The sequence below is a fragment of the Myripristis murdjan genome, chromosome 18 (assembly GCF_902150065.1).
Source record: "Myripristis murdjan chromosome 18, fMyrMur1.1, whole genome shotgun sequence".
Lineage (NCBI taxonomy): Eukaryota > Metazoa > Chordata > Actinopteri > Holocentriformes > Holocentridae > Myripristis > Myripristis murdjan.
In genome coordinates, this window is record NC_043997.1 from 12,402,221 (window position 1) to 12,426,798 (window position 24,578).

The following is a 24,578-nucleotide window of genomic DNA, read 5'->3' on the forward strand; positions in this document are numbered from 1 at the left end:
TGCCTACTGTAGAAGGCAACGATCTTATGACTGTTATCGCCACTTTAGGATTAGAAACGTGTGTCTGGCATTTAACATGCACAAGGCAGGTTTACTGTGGTTCATTGGTACTTGTGTGGGTCAGTTAAAGAGAGCACTCAACCATCGCAGTTAATGAAAGACCATTTATCATGACTTTGTGATGATTAGTGTAGAAGGTGGTGAGTGTCATGTCACCAAAGCCACACCCTTTTTGGCAACAATTGGGCAAACATGAAGAAATTATCAGTGACTGAATGTATACGCCCCTTTGCAGGTGCTCACGTGGTCTCTGTGGCGCAATCGGTTAGCGCGTTCGGCTGTTAACCGAAAGGTTGGTGGTTCGAGCCCACCCAGGGACGCAGGCTTTTCATTTCTAAAGCACTGGTGCGAACAGTTGATCGGGGAATGCATTGTGTGTCAGTGTGGAAAAAGAAAGTCACCAGTGATTGTGCATGCATTTCTGGTTCATTTCTGGTGCATGCATTGGTCCTTCTGTGGTTCAGTTGATGAGAACTGTCAGCCATATCTACTACCTCAGACTTAGCATGCTGGAGTACTTTCCTCGAATTTGCCCTTTCATAGGAATGTGGTTAATGACTGGTCACTAACTGTTCATCACGTGATGAACTGTGAGTTCAGTTGTTAAGGTAAAGGTTGGTGGTTCAGGCACAACCAGGGTCACAGGGTGTTCATGCCTACTGCAGCACGTACTAATGATCTGCCCTTTGCAGCTTTTCAACTTCAGCACAATTCCCTACAAATGTTGACTATGAATGAGCTCATCATTTGCAACCATTGTATTCACACAAATATGGTAGAAAGGACATCTTCCAGCTAAGATTATGAACATCTGTCTGTGCATCACACTTACCATGCATGAGGTAGGTTTGAGGTGGCTCCTCTGTACTTCTGTGGGTCAGTTAATGAGTACTGTCAGCAATCAAAGTTGCAATTGGGTAGCATGTTTTGCTTTTAAGGTAAAGGTTGGTGGTTCAAGCCCAACCAGGGAGGCATACTACTCATGCCTTCTGCAGCAGACGCTAATGATCTCATGAGTGTTATTGCCGTGTGTGTGTGTGTGTGTGTGGCACTCACCGTGCAGCAGGTAACTTTGAGGTAGTTCTTTGGGTCAGTTAATGAGAGCAGTCAACCACTGTGGTTAATGAAAGGCCATTTATCATGACTGTGATGATCAGTGACGAAGGAGGTGAGTGTCATGTCACCAAAGCCACACCCTTTTTGGCAATATTTGGGTAAATGTGAAGAAACAGTGACAGTGAAGGTACACGCCCCTTTCCAGGTGCTCACGTGGTCTCTGTGGCGCAATCGGTTAGCGCGTTTGGCTGTTAACCAAAAGGTTGGTGGTTCGAGCCCACCCAGGGACGCAGGTTTTTCGTTTCTGAAGCACTATTGGAAAACCCATCGTAATCCTTCAACAAGACCGCCAAATTCATCACAAAGGGCAACTTCCAGCTCCGGTAAAGAAAATCTGTTTGTATGCATCACAGTTCACATGTAGAAGTTGGTTTGGGATGGTTCACAACAAAAGTGGATTCTTCCCTCCTTTTGTGTGTGTGTGTTGTGGACAAAGACGTCATCAATCCACAAATGGTTAAATTACAATTAGACACAGTCCAACCAGGTAACAACCAAATCATAGTAAAACATTCACGTTCAACTTTCCACCAAATCCCTTTAGCTACTACAGGGAAGCAATCAGTGAGTTAAAGACAGTCATTATTCAGCATTGTGCAGACACAAATCATAGCATCATACTTGGCCGTCAGTGTAAAACCTAGAACTTCAGAAAAACACCAAACCAACACCGAAACGTAGGTCTCATCAAGGCCTACAAATCACGCGCTGACACCCCCCCCTCTAAAACCAACAGGAAGTCCGCAATTTGTGTTGGAATGTTCACGTTCTCGCCCAAAATTCCGCTTTGAACAAAATCTATCTCCTCCCAGGGCGTAAATGTCAGTGGCTTGAAAATTTAACAAATGACAGAGGACACAGTGCTGAACAAAAGTTGCTAAAGACTTGTTATTAATTCGAATCGTTTGGATTTTATAAGCCCTCAAAGTCGGAGTGGCCAGAGCCAAAACCTCATTTTTTCCCATGGAGTTTGGTGTGAAGAGGCTGACTTTTGGCACTAATCAAGCCCTTGGAGTCTAAAGTAAAAGTCTGACGGCTTTGAAAACTATGCAGATGGAAAGAGGACAAAAATTCCTACAAAAGATGTAGTTTTGATGTGGATTGGACCAGGTTTGTGGGAGCTGTGAAGAGTTTTCAAACGTTTTTGACTCTGGTGTGCTCTGCTCTGCACTCTGCCTGGACATGTGACTCACTCTAGCTGCCTCAGGAATGCGCAATACACACCCATTGTAAGAGCTCAGAGGGAGCAGAAAACACTCTCAAACTAAAACTGCCATAACTCAAAAACAGTAAAAGATAGCAAAATCATGTAAATGGGAGATTTATAGATCCGTGTCTCGTGACTCGTTTAAACTTTGAATCAAGTCTGTGACTCTAACGGTGACCGAGCTGTGACGCCTCAAACAGGGGTGGGTTTTCTGGATTTCTCCATTGGATTGAATGAGGATTTCTCTGTCTGCCTGCATTTTGGTGTGATCATGCCACAGCTGCCAGTACTCAAGTCAGTCACACACTAGGACATGCTAAGGGCGCCATCTGCTGGAGGGGCGCTGCTAGTGGCCAGAGGGCCACCAGCAGCGAATGTACTACCAGTGGGTTTTTGTTGACGTCGTGTGTGTGTGTGTGTGTGTGTGTGTGTGTGTGTGTGTGTGTGTGTGTGTGAGTGAGTGAGTGAGTGAGTGTGTGTGCCTGCATTTTGGTGTGATCATGCAGCAGCTGCCAGTAGTCCTGTCGGTCACACACTACGACTTCCGCTGCCTTTCAAAATAAAAGCCCAAAACTCTTTCAAAATAAAAGCACCGAAAAATACCCTCAAAACTGGCACAAACGGACGAATTGTCTACACTTCGACACGCGCACCGTCCCTGACGTGCACGGGGGGGCGAGGGCCCGCCCAACGCTGCTTGCAGCTTTAATTACCTTTGTTGTTTTATTAGTTCTTGTTTTTCACTTATTTATTTAGGCTTCTTATACCGGGACCTGAGTCCCGGTATAAGATTTCGTACCACTAATGTGTAAATGTGAGCTGGTATGACAATAAAAGTTCCTTGAATCCTTGAATCCTATATCTTAAATTGGACCGAGCAGCTTATACAGCTTTATTTCAGAGTTCTCCTGCAGGGCTTCCTTTGGGCTCATATATACACCTCTGGAAACAAAAGTGATGAAGCAGGTTCATTTTGGCTTAGCTGAGAGGGAAAGGAATCAACAGCAGTGTGCTTCCTCGGCAGGAACCCACTGAAAGGTAGCAGCCCAACTCATTGATCTAATCCACATGTGTCAAAATCCATATCGCCTGCAACATGGATGCTACAAAGCCCAAGCACCATAAAACATCTGTGTGCCCCCGCCCCCTTGAAAAAAATTAGATTTTGGATACCTTTAAAAGATGATCACACTTTGCTCAGATTGATGGAAAAGTGATTCATGCCCCACCCACAAGTCTCTGTGGCGCAATCGGTTAGCGCGTTCGGCTGTTAACCGAAAGGTTGGTGGTTCGAGCCCACCCAGGGACGAGATAGATTTTTGTTTCTAAAGCACCTGCAAATAGGCCTTTATCAGCCTTAGGATAAAATAGGGCAGTTACTTGGCTCTCTTCCTGTGAGCAAATATCTCTACACCCCCAGAAATGAAAATGATGAATGGGATCTCTGGGAGGATGGTGATACAAAATCCTTGGTTTTATGGTTGAATTTTAGCTGGGGATGAACAAAAAGGCTAACTGATGAACGATGCTGGGCTTCTTCACTGCTGTCAGTAAAAAAAAAAAAAATAAAAAAAGTAAAGTAAGTAAAAAAAAATACTGCAGTTTGTTTTTCACTTTTTTTTTACTTGCACCTGTGAATACACATTAATGGTGCAGACACATATCCTGTAATATTGAATTTGGTTCAAGCATGAATTGAAATAATCAGATCCAGCTTTGAGACTTTCACAGTACAAGACTTGTAAATTCAAGATAAAAATTAAATGTTAGTCTTTGAGCAACACTGACATTATTTGCCAGCTGTTTGCAATTCTTCCATATACATAAATAATGAGCAGTCAAATTTATATCATTCAATGATTTATTTAGCATCATTGTCATGAATATTGGATTTTATAAAACATAATAAATGTTGTCACTACATTAATACAGATACAGGCCAACATGCACCAAGGCACCAAATGTTAAAAAAAAAAAAAAAAAAACTAAGCCCCCCTTGATTTCAAACACTACTTGCATAATAAGTCAGCCACTACAGCATTCAAATATAATTTTGAAAAAAGAACTCAAAATTGACTGTTTTCTTTGCAAGCTTCTATGTTTCTAGTCCTGAAATCATTCCAAACTCAGTTTCCTGACGGGCCCATGGTTGGACTCAGCTGTTGAAGATAACAGTAACAACATGTGGCTCTTACAGTGACAGTTCTCAAATCTTTAGCAAATAAACTTGTTCAAGGTATGCCAAGCATTGCTATTGACATGGGTGCAAAGTGTGAAATGTAATTGTGCGTGTCTTTCTGTGTGTGTGCATGCAGACAAAATGTTTGCATCAGTGGTGATTATCAATACACATTGGCTATGATTTTGACATTGCCTGCCAGACTACAAACCTTCAAGCAGTGTTGGGGTGTTACTCAAAAAACACAATGAATTACACATTATTCGTCACTTTAAAAAGTAATGCATTACTTTACTGATTTCCCATAAGCCATGACCAGCTTATGCCTAACCCTGACTTGAACCAACTCAAATGACTGCACCAACCCCAGCCTCAGTCAAGTGAGGTTGGATGATTGTTGCGCAAGTGTGCATGAAAGCCACGTTTCATGATGTTTTTTTTTTTACCCCCCCCCATTATGCTGATAATTGAAGAACCTAGAAAAAGTAACAACATAATTGATTAGTAACTGCAATGTGATTACTGAATTTAGGAGCAGTAATGCATCACAGACAAATGCAAGGTGATCCCCAACACTACTGTCAAATAGCATTCAACTACATTACCTTCACTTTAAACATGTCAGACCATCTATAGGCTTTTGAGGAGACTAAAAAATGTAGTAATAAGAATGCCGTGACAATATCCTGATCTAGTTATTGAACCAGTTTTGCCATCTCAGTTGTCACTCCAGCCTGAAATGAGAAAACGTCTGAAGCAAAACAAACTGCAGAGCAACACATTTCAAGATTTCTAGCCAGTCAGCAGGAGAGTGCAGGCTGAGGCTTTGTAGTGGACTACATGTGGGAAGTGGCAGTTCAAGGAGTTTGGAGGTTTCCAGGGCCTAGTTATTCCTTTCTCCTATGCCAGTCTGACTTTGTCTCTAATTCGGGCCCTGCTCCCTGTCGTTTTTTCCAGTCTGATCGGATGTGGTCTGATCCTTGTGTGAAGCGTCCAGAGCGAGTTGCATGGCCCAGATGCTGAGCGGCCTCATGTAGGCCAGGGAGCGATAGATGCCCTTCTCGCAGTAGGCCTCAGGAGTCTGGAAGGCCATGCCCAGTCTCTCCCACACAGTCCGGTAGCAGCCCTCCGCCGTACGCATACCTTCATCCCTCATACCCTGAGAGCAAGACAAAAATTCACATCAACAACCACATAGAGACAGTTTCCATCTGGCTCCATATGTACGGAGGCCCTAAAGGGACATAGGACAGAAAAAAATACATTTGAGAGGAGAAAGTGGAGGATAAAAAAATGTAAATAATTTTGTGCTCTCCTAAGACACATTTGCATTCTTTTGCAAAACTTTGCATTCAGTTGAGGATGTTTCGTACTCTCCTGAAAAATTATTGAGAAAGGTCAAAGGTCCAAGTAAATCTTTACAAGCGGCTCCATTGTTTGCACCATTTGACATTCATTCTTTCCACAAAAACACAAAAAGAGTCTGTCAGGAGAAAGCAAAAGTTTAGCAAGAGAAGGCAAAAGTTTGTCAGAACACAAAAGTATTATTTTTTTATTTTTACTATTATTATTATTTTACCTCCCACATTTTTTCTTCTCCATGTTGCTTTATGGCCTCTGAACTTGTGTGTCGGGGGCAGTTTCAATGTGCCAGACAAATGGATGTGTAAAGAAAGGAGTTATACTCATTTGTCAGTAGAGGGTGTTCTTTCACTTATAGTGTTTTCATGTTGTGCCATAGTTTAAACCCTTATTAGCCCTTATCAACAACTGAAAGATATCTAAGAAATGTAATCACTTTTTTAAAATTAGGTGTGGATAAATGCTTAGCCATTTTCAAAATTGTATACTTAAACTTAGTTAAACTGCACTGGCAAATATGGAAAAAAAATGACTATGGAATGACAGTTGCACTGGTTGTGTTGTAATGTTTATGATCACTTTTTCCCTTACGTTTAAAGAACTTAGGTGGTGTTTGTTAGTTAGCAGTTAGCTGGCTAGTTGTGTTTCTGTTAATGTTGCCGCTACCTGTGTTTAGATTATTTGTTTAGTTTATTTACAAATCATTTATGATACAAACACAATTTACAATCAAGAAATTTGAGACATTCAGGCAATGAAAGAGTATATTTTTAAATATATGCTTATGGCTGGCAAGATTTTGATCTGTCTTTAAAAACAATTACTGTCTTGTGTACTCTCTTGACATTTCTTTTCAACACATGAAACTGATATTTTCAACACAGAACGAATTCCAAACACAAGAGTGAACATAAACTGAAGAGATTTGATGTACAAAATTCACATAAAAAAACAAGGCTCTCTGACTGATAAATTCTATACCTAGTCAAAACAGTGAATAAGGTTTAAGTCTACGCATTTGGTTGATATTGAGTCTAGCTTGATACAAGGGTGAGAAAGTAGTTGCGTTACTAACACACACGTCTACCTACCTCATAGATCATGGTGGCTGCGAGTCCATACACCACTCCGATCCAGACCTCATCGGATTGGACACTGGAGTGGTCAGGAACTCCCTCAGGACGCATGCCGTTAACTGCCCCCATCTGGCCTCCGGCAAAGCTCATTACATTCAAGTCAAAGACCGACTTCAGTGCACTGTGAATCTTTTCCTTGGGAAAAGCCTGGGGAGAAAGGAAGCAATGTTTGGGCCTGTAAAGCTCTGATGTTGTGTCCAGCTCATGAAAACATTCTGTACACAGTGTTAATACTAGTCTGTACAGAAAGGTCTGGCAGAAAGAAACGGAAGTGATGTTAGGTCATGAACAGCAACCACAGTCCTTTGGCTTTGGTATTTTGAATTCTTTTTTCAACTGAGCTGAAAAATGAGCAAGCATCTATTTTGGAATAAAACATTACTCAAGTTCATTAATGAAAATCTCCATAATATAGGAGGATCCAATGTGAACATGAACAACTTTAAGATGTATCATAGCTTAATTTAATTTTGTGCTGTCAATCTTTTTTGTAAAAGTAGGGATCACTTTTTTCAGATGGTGGCTAACAAGTTAAAACAGGTTGTTACACCTACTATGGATTTCTTTTTTTCAGTTTTTGCAGACTTGCTATTTATTTTAATTTGGATGCCCCGAGTTTTTTGTTGGCTGAGGAAATTCTCTTTGGTCAGATGACTAACCTGGTACTCGCCCTCTCCCAGCCCAGAGGCCCTCAAGAACCAGTGCCCTGCACACTGGTCAGACATGACACTGTTGGACAGGTCTCTTCCACTGCTGTCGTAGTTGTAGTACTGGCCTGAACGTGAAGAGAAAAGTTGCAAGTGGGTTAAATCAGCCTTGCCATTTTTATTTGGACAAATAACTGCAAACAAGACCAGCAGGCTTTTGCAGGAGGAAAGGGAGTGGCATTAGGTCATGAAGATTAATCACAGTGCTTTAGATTTGGCATTTTGAGCACTTCCTAAACTGAGCTGGAAAAAAAAAAAATCAAGGTTGAAAATATTATTCAAGTTCATTAATTCCACGTCTAAAATACAGACAATCCAAAGTGACTGTGTAGTCAAGGTATCAAAGAACTTTAACCTCTTACTATCTGTTAAATATATTGTCAAAGTTAAATAAACCCCCAGTTTTTACTCAGTTTTTTCAATCTGTGTATACCTGTTGACTGGTGTTAGTTGTTTCTGTTTGTGTGAATGGGAAAAAGTTACCACCGATGCCCTGTTCCAAATCACCGACGCTTTTTCTTTTAATCGTGTGTTTTTTTGTCATGTTCCATTGTGTTATCCATGTTTAATCTTTGCCCACTGTGAGGCCCTTCCCGAGGCTTCTTCCATTTATCTTCATTCATTTATTTGCTTTTGGTGAGGGTCTAAGGTTGGAAGGTTTTATAAACTTGACTGGACTTTGTCATGTCCTGTTGAATCAATTTCTAGTGTTTGCACCAAAAAAAGATCTGCTCAATATGTGTCAGGCACCCCTGCTGATACTCATTCATTTTCATGCCAGAGGCCAGTACAGCTGAGTTAATCTGTTCAGTTTCACCCCACCATGAAGGAAACAAAAGAATAATTTTCATGAATACAATTTTTTATGGCCCCTCAACTTACCGTTCCACAGCAGCTTGTCAAAGGCAGCGCTGCCTCTATCCAGGATGTCTCTGTAACGCTGGTACGCCTCCTCACTGTCTACCATTCTGGCCATTTTACACATCACACACACCGATGCCAGCCACAGTCCCCCACAGTATGCACTGTAAAAACAAAAAGACAACCAACTCTGAAATAAGGCTATGTGATAATTCATCATATTGGGATGTTTTGGTGATCCTAGGTTTTCGTGACACAAAATTCTGCTGTCTGAACTGATGATGACAGGTAAATTTTGTATTTAAAAACTGTCAAAATTAGGCAGGAAATATTTTAAGGAAAATTATTTGTAAAATTTAAGAGTTTGAAAACATTACCTTTCAGTTCAATGGGATAAGCATTAATTAATTAACATAATTCTGCTATAGAAAAAATCCTTACGAGTATTGTACTATGAACCATGTAACTTTTACTGTTCTCCCATAATGCTAATGAAGAGCAAATTGAACTCATGAAAAATAGGCTTTCTGGAACAATGCTTAACTATTTCTATAAGTCTGAAAATTACGTTCTCAATTATTAACAAAAAATCACAAATGCAAACATTTTCCAGCTTCAAAGTTCACGTAAAAAATTCTATTTAGCTGTCACATACTGTCAGTCCTTGTTTGAAAAACTGAAATCATACACTTTGTATGGTCAAACAGACAAATGGTTTGTATGGACAAAACCAGAAGGCAACAACCTGGGTTTCAACAAGAAAGTGTCATCCTGGATTTTGTACACTGGACCTTTTAAATTTCTCCGTCGTTTTAATCAGAATTCCTGCTAATTAAACCACAGGAGTGAACAAATTAAACACTCCTCAGTCTTTCTTGGAGGGAAACTCAATTCCAATTATGGAACTTAAATATACTTTGAACATCCTGCCGCCTCTCGCTTCAAGGAACAGACAAACTGGATGAAGCTGTAAACAGGAACTGTCAGCTTGACATCCAAGGACTGTCATCTTTGATACAGCCTTTGAACACAACTTCAGCGCCCAGGAGAGAGAGAGGAACTGCAACTATAAATATGTATTTGTCATTATGGAACAAACCCTTTTCCTGCTTTCTGACACTTGGAGGAAAAAACTTTTTTCCATTTCAAGCCAGTTTGTTCCTTCTTTCTTCATCACATCCAAGTAAAGCCTCTTGAATGAAACAGCAATCCTCAGTTTCTTTTGTTTTATGGCAATGTACATTCTAAATAATTATGAAGGATCTTGACACAGGTTAAACAAAGAGATAATTTGAAGACATAATCAGAATTTATGTAATAGTGCTGCTATGGGACCACTGCCAATGAGGGGTGATAAGCCGCTTTTCTTCCACATGATAGGGCTCAACTCAAGATGTAACTCTCTGCGTTACACCTGGCAAGAAATGCATCCACTCCATAAATTTGGTTAAGTTTAGGCAGGAGTTTCCTCAGGGTAAGGTGAGGCTCCACGGGAGGGGATGCATTCCACAGCAGGTATGCAAAACGCAGCCTAACACTGGCATTAATTTATATTAAAAAAAAATCTGTAGCCATAACCAACAAAAGGGACTCACAGTTAAATTGGGAGTCGGTTTAACTGTAGTTTTACAGTAGTTCAAATGATTAGGTTACAGCCTAAAACAGTATTGTGCTGTATGAAGATGCAGTAACATCAGTAGCACAAATATTGAACAATATTGGTGGTGGTTTAGGTGAATTTCTTTTTAATAAATAAATAGAATTACTTTAGTTTAATTTTTTTCCATATATTTTCAGGAATGAAAAAACACTAAGTGGACTGCTTAAGCAGATTATTTATACAGAATTTATATAAGAAAGATGTTTTTTTTTTTTTTTTTTTTACCTTTTTTATTTACTCCATTTATTTTCAAGCCTATGTATTCCTTATAATCTCACCTAGGTCCAGTCACAGCCCAACCATCGTAGGTCTGGTCAGCGTATCCAGAGTTCTCTATCAGACCGTCACCATCCAGGTCAAACTTCATCTCTGACTCCATCACTGCCTAGGAGACCAGCCAGAAAAAAAGGTTACTGAGAAAGCAAGTTGTATTGTGTGAAGATTTTCCCCCTAAATAAAATTTTAAAAAACACAGGACTTATTTGTGTGTCCTTAGAGACACAGCCAACACCAGGTGGCTTCTGGCAGTGAAAAATGAAGAAACCACTGACTTCATTCATGTATCAGAATTTAATTATATCACATGTAATTTAGACCCACATTAATGAGGTTTACCTGGCAAATGGGCCACATGTCCTGCAGGTACTGAGTGTCCTGGGTGAGATGGAAGTCCCTGTACACCTGGAGGACAAACTTCAAGTTTAGGTCCTTCCAGTCTGCAGTGTCATGGATGAGGTAGGCATTCACCCTCTGCCATGGCTCATCATCTAGGGACAGTGCGTTAGAAAAAAAAAAAAATTCAAGAAGAATTAGACTGAGGTTTGGGGAAGAAAATCAAAAAAAGAGAGAAAAAAAGAAAAGCTCATTGTCCTACCTGGGTCTCCAATGTCATGAGGCACAACATTTTTGGCCTTGACGGAGGAATAGCGCCCACTCATCAGATGGAGCCTCTCTGTTGGGTCATGCTGAACTACACTGCCAGCTGAGCGAGAACAGAAGGTTAATGCTGTAACATCTGGGCAGAGCCTGGTACACACATGGTTTAACTTGTTAAAAACACAGCGACAATTTCATTCCACTCACCAATATCATATTGCAGGCTCAAGGCTAGTTTGGGCCACAGCATGATAAGTGCAAAGGAAGCGTAGAAGTGCACATCGTATGTGTTGTACATCCTGTACTCTTGACCTGGGACACAATAAATCAAAAATACACACAAATCACAAAATACATTGATGTATTCCTACTTTATACTGTGGTCACTGAACGTCTCTAAAAAACTGACTTCCTTTTTTTTTAAAAAAAAAAAAAAAAAAAAATCACGGTTGTTGAGAGTGTGTATGCATGCCGGTAGAGGTACTTGTATATGGTTTATGCAGTGCAACTGTGTTTGTTAATGGTTTAAATGCTACATTCACACTGTAGGAAAATGTCTCAGTTTTGACTTTTCTCCTCACATGTGACCCAGACCTAAGATCCAATGAAAAAGCTTTTAAATTCCAGTCTGGTACAAAACTGTATCTTGGGGCACACAGCCTATGTGCAACTTGTAACCTTTGCCATTACAATAAATGAATCTTAATTCGTTCATCTGAGACAGTTATTTAAAGACACGCCGCAGCATATGCAAGCCAGCTTTAGCATGAAGGATGCCTCAATCAGTGCCTCAGTAAAAACTCAAGGGCACACTATCAAAGTTGTATTTGAGAGAAGCAGGGGAGGCATAGGTGCAAAAACAGATTTGACCTCTCCACTATCTTGGCACTCACCCTCCAGGTAGGCGAAGCGGCCGTACTCCTTGACGACAGCAGGCTGAGCTGGCAGCCCTCCGTCCTCGGTGCGAACCCCGCCGCTGACATCGCTGTCCTCTGGCAGCTCTGTCCACACCGTACCCCCGTCGGCCACAAAGTACAGCTCGTTGAACAGAGCCGACTTGTACCAGGAGGGAAGAGAACTACAACACACAAGTGCATGTGCAAACCCTAGGTGAAAACAGTAGTCGTCTGATAGAATAGATAAACAATTATAGGATATTTCATTAATTGGCGTAAATGTAAAAGTCACAACTAAATAATACTGAATGTATTTAAGCCTTTACATGCAAGTGACTATGCTGTGTGTTGTGATCTAATTTCATTGTGACGGACACATCGCTTTAACAGTAAGTAAGCAATTATCTATGCAGCTAGCTATCCACCTATCCTTATTTATCATTTGACTGGTGGCAGGTGTTAATTTCCAACCCTAAAAATAAAGCAACATGCAGGAACATGTTGTAGGACGAACCTGTCCTGCAGTATGGGCTGCTGCCACTCATCGATGCTCCTCTCCCATTGTCTGTAGTGTGTTAAAGCATAATGGCTGAGTGAGGGGGCGGCATCCCCGTTTGTCCCAAAGTAACGAGTGTATCTCCTGAAAAAAATAACAAGAAAAATCTCTGGGAAACAGTCAAGCATGAGATTGATGGCACTGCTGGTACTGGTAAAAGGCCAATACCAGGCCTAACACTTTACTAAATACTTTGTTATAGTCAGTTATATCAGTGTTAAGTTGCTGCTCCCAACTCATCAACTTATGCAGGTATAAAAACAGGAAAGAGCTTGGTATTTTTATTAACACATTAAGTTTCAAAAATTCAACATTAAAAAAGTTACACTTTTGGATTATGTAAATACAGTCATGTACATGCACTTGCCTAGTTCACAGTGGTATTGCTTTTGTTCCACTGAAATATGAGTTATCATGCCACAATCTGCATTAAGACCAACCACAAATCTAAAAAAATTAACCCCAAACCACTGCTACAAAAAAGCAGAAGAGAAAAAGGTCAGATTATGATACAAGTCCGAGTGTTGAGCCACCAAAGTGACGTATGTGCTTTCCGTTGTGTTTTATCGAACCTGATGTGCACCCGTTCCCTGGAGCCAAACATGATCTTGGGCATGTCCCAGGCCAGGCAGAACTCTAGGGCGTTGTGGCCCTGAGCCGGCACCGAGCAGCCCACAGCCAGCGCTGCCGCCACCTTCTCTCCCTTTGGTGTTGGCGGGCTGGAGCCTACAGAGGCAGGGCAACAGAGGAGAGCAGAGTCAGAGGAATGTTGCAGTATCGCTCAGTGTGTCATCACCTATACACAGCTAATAGGGCAAAAACTGCCTCACAACAGACTTGTCAACACTTCTTATCACCTCTTAACATGGTATGAAAATACACGTTGAAATGGCATTTTTGCCGATACGATCACATCGTCACACACCTAAGCCACTTCCTTACATAAACATGAAAGTACACAATGTTCTTTCTGTAGCACTGGCTCGGTGGCCTGAAGTAATATTTGTAGTGAGGCTAAAGTGTTAAGGTGAGATACATAAGCATAACCTACTAATATCTTATGATTTGATTTTTAAAAGTTAAAGTGATACAAAAGCCATTTTAGGGCCAGTAGTTTTACAGAGAATGTGGAAAACTTTCATTATCGTCTACTCCTACACGTAGTTGATCACATGGGTTGTAAGCATGATAATCATAACATAAGGCTGTAGCAAGTAATTACATTACTTGCTCATTAATATAATATAATTTTAAAAGAATATTTGAATCTTTTGGGCAAAATACCCTTTCACTAACGTACCCAGACTGAGACAAGATGTTTGATACCATTTTCACCTCTGTACGTCCAGTGGTTTGGTTCCAGTGGGTAGCATTTCATGTTAGCATAGCATAAAGACTTGAAGTCTGTGGGAGTCATTAGCCTGGTTCCCTCAGGCAGAGTGAAATGGAAAAATAAACCTTACAGCAACTCCGAAACTGTCTTATTTACACAATGGCTCATGTGTATTTGAAATACACGTCTTGGAATTTAAATTAAAAGCTAATTTGTGGCAGATTTGTGCCAGCTTCCTAGGGATGTTAACCGATAGTCGTTTAGCCGATAATCGACCGTTTCAATATTAACCGATGAATCCTGTCAGTTAAAAATGTCTGTTTGCCCCTTTACACATATACCAATGTTTCATTTGAAGCTTTAAATAAATGCCTCTCTTCAGAAATGCTACTACTTTTTAGACCATTTCAAAATATTTTGTATCATGCTTAGAGTAACTTTATTGGACATTGGATTACCTAGATGCTATAACTCACTATAGTGGCTCTGCTGGATTAGTGCATCAGTCAACCTATTTCAATTTGCCCCTGTAAAGACAAGATTTGCGTAATTTTATGGCCTTTTTATGGTTATGAGTTAACCGACAATTAACCATTAATGGTGTCAGTGAACCGATTAAAAATATTTTCCAATGTTGCCATCCCTAGATCTTCCTATACCTTCACAAAGACTTCAAGTGGTTATGCTAAGCTAACACAAAATGCTACCCATAGGAACCAAACCACTGGACATACAGAGGTGAAAATGGTATTCAACTTCTTGTTTCAGTCTGGATAAGCTGGAAAAAAGGGGCGTTTGGCCCAAAACGTTGGCGTAATCTTTGAACATGCTCCAAAATATATGTAGGTGCTTACATACATGTGATCAACTCTACATAAAGAGGCGCAAATATAAGGAACAGGCATGGTACTGCTTCAACACACTTTCACAACAAGAGGCGGTAATAAATGGCTGTGCTGAGAAGTGTTTTGCAAGAGGAGTTTTGCCTCACCAGCCTTCCATCATCTAACCACATGCCACAGCCTCAGAAAGTTCCTATGTGACTGCAAAACACTGGGAAGTAAAATTCCAAGCCAATGGAAACGCTTTAAATTCTGAATAATGTCATCATTGGGGACTGAACCCAGACCTTACACTTGAATGATGATGTGACTAATCGCTGTGTCACCCCGCTGCCCTCGCTCACAATCTTGCCTTTGTTCATCTCACATATGATCACATCACAGTCTGCTTGTGGGTATGACTGCACTCTGTTTCTCACTGGTGGAAACTCAAGAACCTCTTATTGCTGAGTGAATGACAAAAGTAGAATTGTATTCCTTTCTTATTTGTACCGTCCTGCCATTCCTTAGAGCGTTTTTTTTTTTTTTTTTTTTTTTAGCCACTGACCGGTTGGAGAGTCCAGCCGCCCGTCCTTGATGAGGTCACTCCACAGACCCCCACAGGTTCCCTTTGGACTGAATGCTGTCTGGTGACTGATCTCCCTGTCAGGCTGTGAAAACGACACACAAACACACACCACGTCACAAACAAATACATCTACATCAATGCACAGATTTTGTAAACCATATTCTCATTAAAAACGCAGATTTTATCATAATGAATCACAAACTTTGTGCCTTTCATTTTAATTGTTGTACGACACTTTGGTTTGATTTGTTATATATTTTATTTATTATATATTTTAACTTGTTGGTTTTTAGGTTATTTATTATCTATCTATTATTCCCTGGTGCTGGGAGACACTTTTCATTCTTTCATGTTTTTTAACATGTTTGAATGACAATAAAGTATATCTGAATCTGAATAGGAATCTGGTTAACTCAGGAGTTTATTTCCTAGGCAGTGTATGTACAAGTACAAGGTAGGTTTGGGCAAAATCCAGAATTTAGTATTGTAATATTGTTCCAAAGTCCCCTGATATTGAAACTTCCATATTTGTATGTAAACAACTTGAAACTGATCTAACCTTTTTAATAATACAAATAAAATAAACTTAACACATTCAGGAATGTAGATAATATTGCATTTGGCTATACTGATATTGTTGTCTGATGCCAATTACAAAACCTTATTGCAATTACTAATTTTTTACATATATCAAAGTTGACATCAAACCTGCTCTCGTGCTGCCATGCACAGCGTGTAAGGGTTCACTGTAGTGCAGTGATGCAGCAGGACACCAGACACTGCCTCCCCCTCCTTCTCCAGGTGGAACGGTTCGTTCCAGTGTCCCCCACCCTTGTCGTCCTTGCAGCCCGACCCGTTGACCATAGTGAACATGATGGAGACGTCTAAAGGGTAGTCATTCTTGTTCTCTATGTCCCAAACAAACACTGCCACTGGGAGACTAGAGTCCTGGGAGAGGAGAGGGACAGAGACAAAGTAATGTCAGTATGAAGCATTTCTTGTACAGCCATTTGATTTCATAACAGCTGTGAGTGTGGTCCATCAATGATGTGGTCAAACCAGTGTTTTTATAATTTAGATTTACATTACTTATCATTAACATAGGCTTTTCTTATACTCATATTCAACACAAGCCAGTACAGTTAGATTTCAAAAAGTCTGCAAGGAAAATTGTGTATGTATCCTCTTAGATGAATGTCTTACTTGAGTTCTTTTGGACCCACAGAATGTATTGGCGATTCTAGTGTTAAAGTAGCACTCACACAAAAAAAAGGAAACAAGAAGGCTCTCCAGTTAGCTCTCTGAATACCTTAAGAGTCAGCCTTGCAACTAAGTTGATTAGGTTAACGTTATTAACATGGTTAGGAAATGTTACCCGTTAGGCTACTTGGCTGAAACCAAGTGTAGTACCAATTTGTGTGTACACATCCAGGGTCAGGATTTGAATCAAGAACAAAGTTCCCACACTAACTTGGTCTAACTTTTCAAGCACTTTTAAGCACTTTTACTTGGTGAAATTCAAAGACTTGAAATTGGCAAGCTTTGATGTAAGAGAGGTCAAAATAAACATCACTGAAGCCTCGCTTGTTACTAATGATCTTGATCTTTGACCAAGAAATGATGGTGAGGTCCATTTCAAATGAGAAACATTCAGATAGCTGAGGCATACCAATAAATTTTGGGTGCAAATCTTTTATAACAAAAAAGTATTTTCAAGGCAATCCATCCTATTTCAAGAACGTCCAAGGACTTGCTTGTTTTTTCTTCATTTCACAAACACTCATGGATCTCTGAGGACCTTTGGAACCCCGAAGACCAACAGTGCAATACAAAATCCGGGGTCATTTCAGGGTGCAGGGTCAGGTACCTGGTAGTCGTGAGGGATGACGGGGGAGACCTGTCTGCAGGTGAGGGTGACGTTCTGTCCCGGCAGATGGTAGACGGTCCAGGCTCGAGGGTACAGGGCGTGGTAGAAGGCGTACTCCCCGCAGTAGCCCCAGTTCCAGCCTTGCAATGTGGGAGGACGCTCCACTGACAGAACCTGCTGGTAGACCGTCAGGCCGTCACGGCGTAAACACACTGTGAACTGGGTCAGGACAGGACAGGAAAGGAATGTCATAAGCAAAACTGTAATTTTATCCTTTGTTTATCCTTTCGTTGCAGCAGAGAGAATCCCAAGGAAATTTTCATCCTCAGATACTCGTAAACTGTTAATTATCATTGATCTGTGGAGTTTAGTCCATTTCAGCAGTGACATGTAATACAGTGTGTGCAATCTACTTTTTTGGTGTACTCACTTGCCTTCAACTTGCCTCATATTCTACTATTTCACAAACAGCTGCTTTTAAACAGTGGATTTTGAATGGATTTTCCCCCCCAATAAAATCCGGTTGGTGTGACAAAACATTCCTTTTTTTTTTTTTTTTTTTTTTTTTTTTTTTTAAATAAGACTTCAAAAACTTTTTTATTTCATATCAGATCCAGGAACATTAAAAACACTGACAATACTCCCAGTGTGTTTCGGTGTTGGCCTAATTCAGGGAGCTACATCTCTGTGATTTTTAATAGTGTCTTTAATGAACTTGGGGAAAAAGTGATTGTGTCCTTGTAGTTTTTACAACACCCTAACCAAGAGCCTACTAAAGATAAACTGCTGCACACTGTATTCATCACTGACAAAGACAGAGGTGTAATCATTAACTTATAAAGCTGTAGGCCATAAGTCAGTAAACTAAATATTTATCGACACTGAGCTGTAAAGTCATTTTTGATGAAATAAACCCGAAACCCAATTAAGCCACACCTTCTGTTTTCTCAGAGCTTATATTGTCACCTGTTTCACACACCAGTCTCATCTGGATGATAAATACCTGATTGGCTACAACAGTTTTGTAGTGGTACATCCCAGGATTCAGCTGCCATCTGCAGAACTCCCCCCTCCAGCCTCGAGTGATCGTACCGCCGCCGATACCTCCGAGCGGAACGCCTGCAAATCAGAGTGCAGCTTTACTAAGACAAAGGGGACGTGAATGGATTAATGCATATTCCTTGCAATTAAAGTCAGCGAGGAACCTGGGTGTCCTGTTTCTCAAAATGTTTTCCATGAGAATCATTTGCTGTTTAATTTAGCTATCCTACATGAGATTATTTCACCTGAGGTATACAGACAGTTTGTTGACAACACGTCAAGCACTTTCAATGCTGTTCATTAACTTCCAGAAGACAAAGGCATTAAAAAAAATGAAGTTTATTGTAAGCCGAGCCTAAACCTACCATATATCTGACGCAAAGGCTGTGCACGGAACATGTCAATGAACGGAGCCTTCTTTTCCACCTGGGTCTTCTTGTACCACCATTTTAGATACCTGCACAGACACAGACATCAGGTGTAACAACTGAACACAAAAGTTCACAAATATGTCTTAAAACATACAAGAAGATCAGCCCCTGGGAATGCAAAACCTTCACAAGAAAATTCAATCAGAGATGCTCTTATGAGGTTGTAGTCTATCCACTTAGTTTGTACAATGTGCCATCACAACAAGTGTCCTCTTCTCGCCTCTTTTTTTTTTTTTTTTTTTTTTGTCTATCCATTGTTGGTTAAGTGCAGCCACAGCTGTTTCCATGCCTTTAGTAGTCTGAACCAAAGCTGGAGCCAACAGTGGACCATTCACACACACACACACACGAACCCAGAGAGAGACAGAGAGAGAAAAGAGGCAACTGTGGGAGCGCGAGATAAAGGCAGGGATTGTTAGACCTGCAGGATGGGGTCACAGCAGCAGGTCAACTGTAATCAAGTGGTGTCACAGTGTGTTTTGTTTGTAACACAGACTATCACTGCGAGGGCTGGAGTGTGACCTGCTGATTAAAGGCTCTGCGATAAACAGGCCCAGCCATCTCATGGCCCTTTAGGCCAAGCCAGTTAGTTCATAGTTCACATGGGACTAATCAGGTCAGAGTTGAGACGGAGGAATTCACAACAGCACAAGAAGACAACATGGGAACTCCTGTGACAGTAACACCAGCAAGAACAAGACTACTGTTACTGGTTGAGCAGAAGTATTTTAGTAGACAGAGCTTTAAAAGGGATGCTAAAATAAAATACGTAATTTTTCATTAAAATGTTTGTGAGAACCTGAAGTCCTTTCCTATCAGTTCTGCAGGGAATTAAAAACTAGGCTACTTGCACTCATAATTGTGGGGACAATCCAATCAGTACACTGGACTTTTCTGGATTGCCGGTTGCTCTTAACAGGATCCGGAGAATTTCATGACTCTACAAGGCGAACTAAAGCCCACCCAGGCCTGCTAGAAAATGCAGTCCCTAAAACTCTATTTTGTTACAGTTACTGCCTTGTAGCAGCCCTCAATTCTTGGCGGATGATGAAGGCAGTACCCAAGAATAATACTAAATAAGAATATCCACCGTTTTTACTGGGGTTAGTGTCCCTTTAAGTCTGCACCTGGGATCCTTAAAATTCCTGTGCACACTAAGGGGATGTAGGAAGTTCCTCAGGAAAATCGGAAATACTGTAAAGTGTGACCTTTCCTGTCCCATAGAACAAAATAACAATGACAGAGCTGCAGGGCTTGGATAGGGTTGCTGATCACTGACTAAAGGATTATTTTGCCAGGTGCTAAGATTTACCGCATTCTGACAAGTACTTTGTTTTGGGACAAAAAGTCTCCACTCACTTATCTGCATGGCACTCAGTGACTGAGGACAGCGTTGAGACTGAACACCAGCACCTCAACACATTTCTTTCCCAGGCCAAAAAAAAGCAAATGACACAGCAGTATTAATATTACAAAGTTTTGCAGTATTTTTTGTTTGTGTAAATTAGAGGCCACTTTGAGCTGTTGCACTGAGAAGTTTGCACTCAGTGTAGAAATGCCTGCAGGAAAAAAAAAAACACTGTTACACCTCCATTAGGAATCAGAGATAGTGGCCTTGTGGGAAAACTCCTCTATTATCATCAGAAATCACAAACAGAGGCACTGTGTGACTCTGTGCTCAGCATTAGTGCTGCTTTATTTCCACACCAGAATGATAAGTGATGTCTCAGCCACCCGGGATCTTTGCTGTGCTCTGAAAAAGATACTGTGCAGCTGAGATAGTGCTGCAGCTTACTGGGAAACACAAACTAAAAGCAGCTGCACCCCCCTTTTCTATTGCAGAACTGACAGTCTGACACTCTGTATTAGGACAATAACTTCACAGGACGGCCCGGTCTCTGCTTCTCTGAGCAGGAGACAAATAGGGCAGGTAGACTATTGTGAGGCTATTGTGAGGCTCTTGTGAGCTGGAATGTAAACCACTTAGACATTCCCCTGACCTGGACCTCTGGACACGGGCCAGGTGTGTTAACCTGCAGCTGACCTGCACGTGCTCAGCAGCAGCCACTCTCCTCTGGTGCTTAGCAGAGTCCAGCAAGTCAGAAACTGCAAACTCAAATCCACCAACATGAAGACGGGAGTGGAAGCATACATGAACACATACATGAATATTGAAGTGGTACAGGCCGTGATTCTTTAATATCTCTGAAATGTTGCGGTAGGTCACAGATTGACAGAGGAGCCTGGTGCATCCTGTTATGTTGAGGTTGTGAGAGTATCATCAAGTTCCAGTTAAAGTCAGATTATCTGGTGTTTTGACATTTTTCTAGCAATATGGGCACATTCCCAGCAGTGGGAGGCCACCGGTGCTGGATGAATCAAAGCTCACCCACATTGGTAGTAAATCAAGATGGCTCTGTGCTCTGGTCGTCCTGCACGCTCTCACCTCCAGCTGAGATGCGGAGGCGAGGCGGGGGCGTGGAGCTGCACAAGATTAGCAGTATAGTAACCTCGTCTTTTCACATTCTTTCAAAAACCCACTCTCCCTGCACAAACACAAATGTATTACATGAGTGCAATGATTAACAAATGTTGCCATGGTGACTGTGGACTCTGCGGTGGAGCTTCACAGAGCCACGCCTCCGGGCCCGAGTGGGAGAAGCAGAGAGGCTTCAGCTCATTGTGCTTTTGCAGCAAGTTTAAAAGTGTGTGCAACAGTTTGTGCTTCATCACGACTGTCTGAACTCTGAACCTTCTTCCAGTTGGATGTGAGCGACGCTCTGCAATGTGACTAATCACAGCCTTCGCTCTTGTATGTTCAACAGCCTGTGCACCATATGTTGTAATAGCTGTCCAGAAAGGCCTGTGTTAGTAAGCTGCCCTGTTGCCCTGTGACACTGGTTAATAATATAAACAAGAGGGAGAAACTGTTTTAGCGATTGAAGGGGGATGAACTGCACTAACCAAAATGCAAAAAAAAAAAAAAAAAAAATGTCCCATTCAAATCCAAATAACTGAATGGGTGAAGGATAATGAGCTTGACCACAAAGCAGCACACTAAGATTTCCCCTTCCCTATGGGCAAAACCACTTCTTACAAACACATGACTCATCTTCTCCACAAAACACACACACAGCTCCCAAAGTAGGCCTGGTGCATGATGGTTGTTCTTCTGGTGGTCATCCTGACACAGCCCAGCGTCTTCAGTCATGCCGGCCTCTCGGGACATGATGGTCACTGAGATAAAGCAGAGCGTTGCTGGCTGCGCGCCATGCAGTGCTCCAAGCTGCTGTTACTGAATGGAGTACTTTGCCTCTCAGATGTCAGGAGCTTGTTGGGAAAACAAACAAGACTGGAGCGGCAGATGTTGAATCTGTGCAGGATTTCAGAAAGCATGCGGGCCAGCGACACAATGGCAAAAGATTTAGGCAAAGCCACGATCAGGGCAGCGGCACAAACAGCTATTGTGTTTCCCGTCGCGTTTGTGGGATTGGGGTGTGCGGAAAACAGGATTCCTTCGCTCCACGTTAACCTGGGACAGCCTCAGATATATCTGGGCCGGGTTACATTTCACACCTGCTCTCAGGTGTAGGCAGAGAAACACGACACTGTAGGGCGATGCCTGCCTCCTCAGGGACTGCTGCACAGTATAGAGGTTGCTATGGCATGTGTGCACTAACACAGCCAGAGTGAATGCAATATGAGAAACACCTTTTTACTAATACACAGTTAAAATAAAGCTGATGTGTTTCAGAGACGGCTGTTCAAAACCAAATCTAAAGAGATCTGAATTCTAAAAGTATCCAGTTGACTCTGATGGTGTGGGCTTACAGAGAGAAGTGGAGTTACACTGTGAGTTACACTGGGACTGTTGATTTATGCTAATACAGAATTCCACCACTTCACACAATCCATGTCTCAACTGTTGCAAAATCATTCCTTAGCCTCTTTTCTTTACCCCACATGACTGCAAAGGGCTCACCAGATGAAATCAGCCTGAAGTACCAGCTCGAGCCTGTTTGGTGCGAGGCCAGGGGTCGGCTGTCTCACCTGATTCCGAGGCCGATGTGTCCCAACACGTTGGATAGAGACACGTCTTTTGCTTGAAAGGGCTTTCTCTTCTCCTTGAACTCGTGTGCCAGGCAGATCCGCCAGCCGTCCTTGGGTACGTCGTATCCCGTTTCCTTGGGCACATACCGGCTCATGAGCTCCGCTGTGGACTTCTCACCCCAGTCCGCAGTCATTTTGCCAGGACCGCAGGACACCAGTGCGGGAATTTAAAAAAACAGGGAAGAAGAGCAGGAAAACACCTGCACTTAAGACTTACTGCTGGCTGTCACTGCAACCCGGGAGCCGTCACCACCTGTTGTAAACAGAGTCACACAATCATACCTTCACCGTGGCAAGGTTATTATAATTAACTAAAAACTAAAAATAGGTGTGAAAAAAGCATTTTAGTTAACTGACATAAATAAAACTAGACTTCAAGAAAAAACTCACTGAAATGCTATTGTATACTTGCAAAACTAACTTAAATAAAATAAAAATATACAGCAAATATCTTGAGTTTTCGTCAGTTTGGTCAAATCTATCAACAGGATACAGCATGAAGAGGCGTTGGTGCTGATGTTTACTTAGACTCTACATGACTGTGAGTCAACTACCTTCACAAAGTGTTGTGTTTGTATAGTAATACCTATTCTGCAACCCCTGACCAACACCGCCCCATATTATAACCAATAAAAAAAAAAAACTAATAATGAAACTAATAAAGCTAAACTGAAACTACACATTTGAAACAAGCAAACCCACTCTGGAAACTGACTGAAACTACACTGAATTTTTAAAAAATGCCAGAAAAATAAAAACTAATGTAGAATACCAAAGTAGAATCTGATATCTCTGCACCGTGGAGTAAAAGCGAACCACGTCTCTCCTGCTGGAAAAGTGGAATAAGGCGGCCTATTTTCAGCTTGGACTAAAGGTAAGCCTGTGACATCCACTTCCTAGTGAAACCGGTTCTTGTTTGACAAGCTCTGAATACCTGTGTTACAGGAGATCACAGGTTAAATGTCTTCCTTTCCTTCAAGTGGGAGGTCCTATTGCCATTATAAAGTTAATATCGTCCATGGAAGCCTCTAGCTGCCAGAATCCAACAGGTTCATCTCTTCACGGACAAGTGGATCCACTCTCTGCAGCCATCACACGCCTGGCCTCTGCTTTGCATGCAGTCTGATTGTAACTGCAGTGTCAGGCTTGAGACACGGATGAGTGGAAGGAAGGATGGATGGATGGATGTAGGTGAGAGCAGCAGCAGCAGCGGCGGCAGAGGAAGAAGAAGACAGGAAGTTAACCGAGGATGCCGATCTCACCAATTCAGCACGTAGCCCCTGCAAAGACACACGACAGGACACGCTTGGCTGAGTCGGATGCAAATCATGACGCTGCAGTTTGCAGGGAGACACACTTCATTAAGGGCCGATCACACGTTTGGACGTCAAGCGGGCATCTCTGCAACTCGATCACCTTACACACATCTTAATACCCCACATCGGCTACATAATGCGAGGTGCTACAGCTAGATTACTGTATTTATTTCATTTTATTTTTTTTTTTATCGAAGCAGGCGAGCTGTAACTCACGTCTCCAGGCGAGCAGCAACAACACAGGCCATCCGCGGTGATGCTCTGTCCCTAAAACACCAAAGTAAATCATTACATGGCCGCTGGAAGCCGATCTCTGACGCCGACAGCCTTGACTTTCTAGCCTCTGCTAACCCGGCGCCCAATATGCAAATTAATCCCAATAGCCTGCCTCCCCACTGGAGACTGAACCAATCCGCAACAGAAAGGAGGGGTTTATTTTGCTCACGGTCGCTTA

The 24,578-nt window shown here is 41.7% G+C and overlaps 1 protein-coding gene and 3 non-coding genes across 4 annotated transcripts; 3 read left to right on the forward strand and 1 right to left on the reverse strand.

Annotated features, from left to right (window-relative positions):
* Positions 1 to 306: 306 nt before the first annotated feature.
* Positions 307 to 380, forward strand: trnan-guu (transfer RNA asparagine (anticodon GUU)). Its single transcript has one exon. It is a non-coding gene; the product is annotated as a tRNA-Asn (tRNA).
* Positions 381 to 1,332: 952 nt separating this feature from the next.
* Positions 1,333 to 1,406, forward strand: trnan-guu (transfer RNA asparagine (anticodon GUU)). The gene has a single exon. It is a non-coding gene; the product is annotated as a tRNA-Asn (tRNA).
* A 2,212-nt stretch (positions 1,407 to 3,618) lies between these two features.
* Positions 3,619 to 3,692, forward strand: trnan-guu (transfer RNA asparagine (anticodon GUU)). The gene has a single exon. It is a non-coding gene; the product is annotated as a tRNA-Asn (tRNA).
* Positions 3,693 to 4,973: 1,281 nt separating this feature from the next.
* On the reverse strand, positions 4,974 to 24,479 carry gba2 (glucosidase, beta (bile acid) 2). Its single transcript, XM_030076621.1, has 19 exons — positions 24,341 to 24,479; positions 23,743 to 24,088; positions 22,749 to 23,061; positions 18,633 to 18,724; positions 18,230 to 18,345; positions 17,227 to 17,445; positions 16,068 to 16,307; positions 15,339 to 15,441; positions 13,189 to 13,342; positions 12,575 to 12,700; positions 12,058 to 12,242; positions 11,372 to 11,476; positions 11,163 to 11,270; positions 10,904 to 11,055; positions 10,567 to 10,673; positions 8,650 to 8,792; positions 7,720 to 7,835; positions 7,016 to 7,207; positions 4,974 to 5,721 (listed from the first exon to the last, which is right to left on the reverse strand). The coding sequence occupies exons 3-19, from the start codon at positions 22,940 to 22,942 to the stop codon at positions 5,485 to 5,487; spliced, it is 2,589 nt and encodes an 862-aa protein (XP_029932481.1). The 5' UTR covers positions 22,943 to 23,061; positions 23,743 to 24,088; positions 24,341 to 24,479; the 3' UTR covers positions 4,974 to 5,484.
* Between the last annotated feature and the right edge of the window lie 99 nt (positions 24,480 to 24,578).